Genomic DNA, 3,105 nt, shown 5'->3' on the forward strand with positions numbered 1-3,105 from the left:
CCTGGTCTTGTTTTTGCTGACTGTATAGAGCTTCTCCATCTTTGGCTGCAAAGATATAATCAATCTGATCTCAGTATTGACCATCCTGAGATGTCCATGTGTAGAGTCGTCTCTTGCGTTGTTAGAAGAGGGTATTTGCTATGACCAGGGCATTCTCTTGGCAGAACTATGTTAGCCTTTGCCCTGCTTCATTCTGTATTCCAAGGCCAAATTCGCCTGTCACCCCAGGTATCTCTTGACATCCTACTTTTGCATTCCAGTCCCATATATTGAAAAGGACATCTTTTTTGAGTGTTAGTTCTAGAAGATCTTGTAGGTCTTAATAGAACCATTCAGCTTCAGCTTCTTCAGCATTACTGGTTGGAGCATAGACTTGGATTACTGTGACATTGAATGGTTTGCCTTGGAAACAAACAGAGATCATTCTGTCATTTTTGAGATTGCATCCAAGTACTGCATTTCGGACTCTTTTATTGACTGCCCACTGCACTACTCTGGCCTGGAGAATTCCATGGACCATGGGGTTGCAAAGAATCAGACAGAACTGAGTGACTTTCATTTTCACTCTCTTTCACTTTCATAGCAACACTCTAGTTGTGCTTTTAAAAAATATATTACCTCATTTAACTATTATAATAATTGTTGATCTAATTACCATCTCATTTTATAGAGACAATGAGGCTCAAAGATGTTATTTCATGAACAATGTCTCCTAGGTTTTAAATTATAGGGCTGCTTTTGAACACATATGTACCTCTTTTCAGAACCCAAGCTCAACATTCCATGGCACACTTTCTTTTAAGAATTGCTCCTTTGGCTATGTATGCCTCTACGATATGCAATGAATAAATATAAGCTTTAGTTTAAAATAAATTCAATTAAATTTCAGTTAGGAGCATGCGTCCTGGAAATCACTCTGCCTGAGTCCAAAGCTTGACTCTGTCAGTTGATACTCAGATAAACTTGCTCAAAACACTTAACCTTTTGTAGGTTTGTTGAGAGGATTAAGCATATTTAAGCATGTTTAACTTAAATGTGTACTTGGAGTGAGCACTGTATAAACTTAATCTGTTGATAGATTCAAGTGATTTGTTTTGGAAGATGTGTTTATGGCAAATGTGTAATCAGTCAGTTCAGTTCAGTTGCTCCATCATGTCCAACTCTTTGTGACCCTATGGACCACAGCACGCCAGACCTCCCTGTCCATCACCAACTCCTGGAGTTTACTCAAACTCACGTCCATTGAGTCTGTGATGCCATCCAACCACCTCATCCTCTGTCATCCACTTCTCCTCCCGCCTTCAATCTTTCCCAGCATCAGGGTCTTTCCAAATGACCTTCTTCACACCAGGTTGTCAAAGTATTGTGTGATATAAGACTGATAATAATCTCTTTCTGCACCTCAGTTTGTTCATTTGCACAAGTGGGAAATTGACAATGTAATCTGCATGGCTCTTTCAGCTTCAACAGCATGTAACTGTTAGATAATTCATTTGCTAAGTTTTTTATTCCACCCTATGCTTTATTTTTTCCCCCACTTTTTTTGACTGTTTTGAGTCTTTGTTGCTGCTCATGGGCTTTCTATAGTTGTGGTGGGTGGGGTACTTTCTAGTGGTGGCACACTGGCTTTTCATTGCCGTGATTTCTCTTGTTGTGGAGTTTGCGCTCTAGAGTGTGTGGGTTTCAACAGTTGTGGTGCATGGGCTTGGTTGCTCCACAGCATGTGGGACTCTCCTGGATGAGGAATCCAACCCATGCCCCCTCCATCAGCAGGCAGCTTCTTAACCACTAGACCACCAGGGAAGACCAAAACTATGCTTTAGATCAGAGAATCAAGAAGAATAATTTATTGCCATCATAAAATGATAAAATAACAGGGTGTTTATATAATTCCAGGGCAAACTCTTTGCTGTTTACCAGATGCTCTTTGCTTTTTCATTACTACAGAGAATTTAGAAAATTCCCATGGAGAATGGCACAGAGGTGACGGACTTCATCCTGGTGGGTCTAACCAATGCTCCAGAACTTCAGATCCCCCTCTTTATTGTGTTCACCCTCATTTACCTCATCAGTGTTTTGGGAAACCTGGGGATGATCACACTGATCCTGTTGGACTCCTGTCTCCACACCCCAATGTACTTTTTCATCATTAATCTGTCTTTGGTGGACTTTGGCTACTCCTCAGCTGTCACACCGAAAGTGATGGCTGGGTTTCTTAGAGCAGACAAGGTCATCTCATACAATGCCTGTGCTACTCAGATATTCTTTTTCGCAGCCTTTGCCAGTGTGGAAAATTTCCTCTTAGCTGCAATGGCCTATGATCGCCATGCTGCAGTGTGTGAACCCCTACATTACACCATCACCATGAAGAAGAGTGTGTGTGCCCGTCTGGCCATAGGCTCCTCCGTCTGTGGATTCGTGAATGCCTCCATCCACGTTGGGGGCACGTTCAGCCTTTCTCTGTGTGAGTCCAAGCTGGTCCATCACTTTTTCTGTGATATTCCAGCTGTCATGGCTCTCTCTTGCTCTGATAAACATGTTAGAGAGGTGGTTCTCATTTTAATTTCAAGCTTTAATGTCTTTTTTGCTCTTCTAGTAGTATTTATTTCCTACCTTCTCATATTTATCACTGTCTTGAAGATGCACTCGGCTAAAGGATACCAAAAAGCTTTGTCCACCTGTGCTAGTCACCTTTCAGCCGTCAGCATCTTCTATGGGACAATCATCTTCATGTACTTGCAACCCAGCTCCAATCACTCCATGGACACAGACAAAGTGGCCTCTGTGTTCTATGCTATGGTCATCCCCATGCTGAACCCTATAGTCTACAGCCTGAGGAACAAAGAGGTGAAAAGTGCATTCAAGAAGGTTTGGGGGAAGGCAAAATTCTCTCTAGGATTTTAATGCTGCATGATGTACAATAATCTAGTTTTGTTCCTCTTAAGTCTTTCCATTCACATTTTTAGACTTGAAGTACATTTAATTGCTAAAGTTATATTCTTACCACTCAGAAATCTGTTGTATAATAAAAAATAAAGTGTATGTGATACTTGAACTAAATATGGCTCAAGTAAAGCATAAGACATTTTAAGTCCTGCTTCTTAA

At 41.1% G+C, this 3,105-nt stretch overlaps 1 protein-coding gene across 1 annotated transcript; it reads left to right on the forward strand.

Moving 5' to 3' along the window:
* Positions 1-1,965: 1,965 nt before the first annotated feature.
* Positions 1,966-2,904, forward strand: LOC104980779 (olfactory receptor 5B2-like). Its single transcript, XM_010829549.1, has one exon. It carries the CDS (start codon positions 1,966-1,968, stop codon positions 2,902-2,904), a length of 939 nt encoding a protein of 312 aa, XP_010827851.1.
* The last annotated feature ends 201 nt before the right edge of the window (positions 2,905-3,105 follow it).

This window comes from Bison bison, unplaced genomic scaffold (assembly GCF_000754665.1).
Source record: "Bison bison bison isolate TAMUID 2011002044 unplaced genomic scaffold, Bison_UMD1.0 scf7180017858796, whole genome shotgun sequence".
NCBI classification, from domain to species: domain Eukaryota; kingdom Metazoa; phylum Chordata; class Mammalia; order Artiodactyla; family Bovidae; genus Bison; species Bison bison.

What these genes read in the sequence shown, in the direction of transcription:
- LOC104980779 (XM_010829549.1), top strand. Translation starts at nt 1,966, where the DNA reads ATGGAGAATGGCACAGAGGTGACGGACTTCATCCTGGTGGGTCTAACC.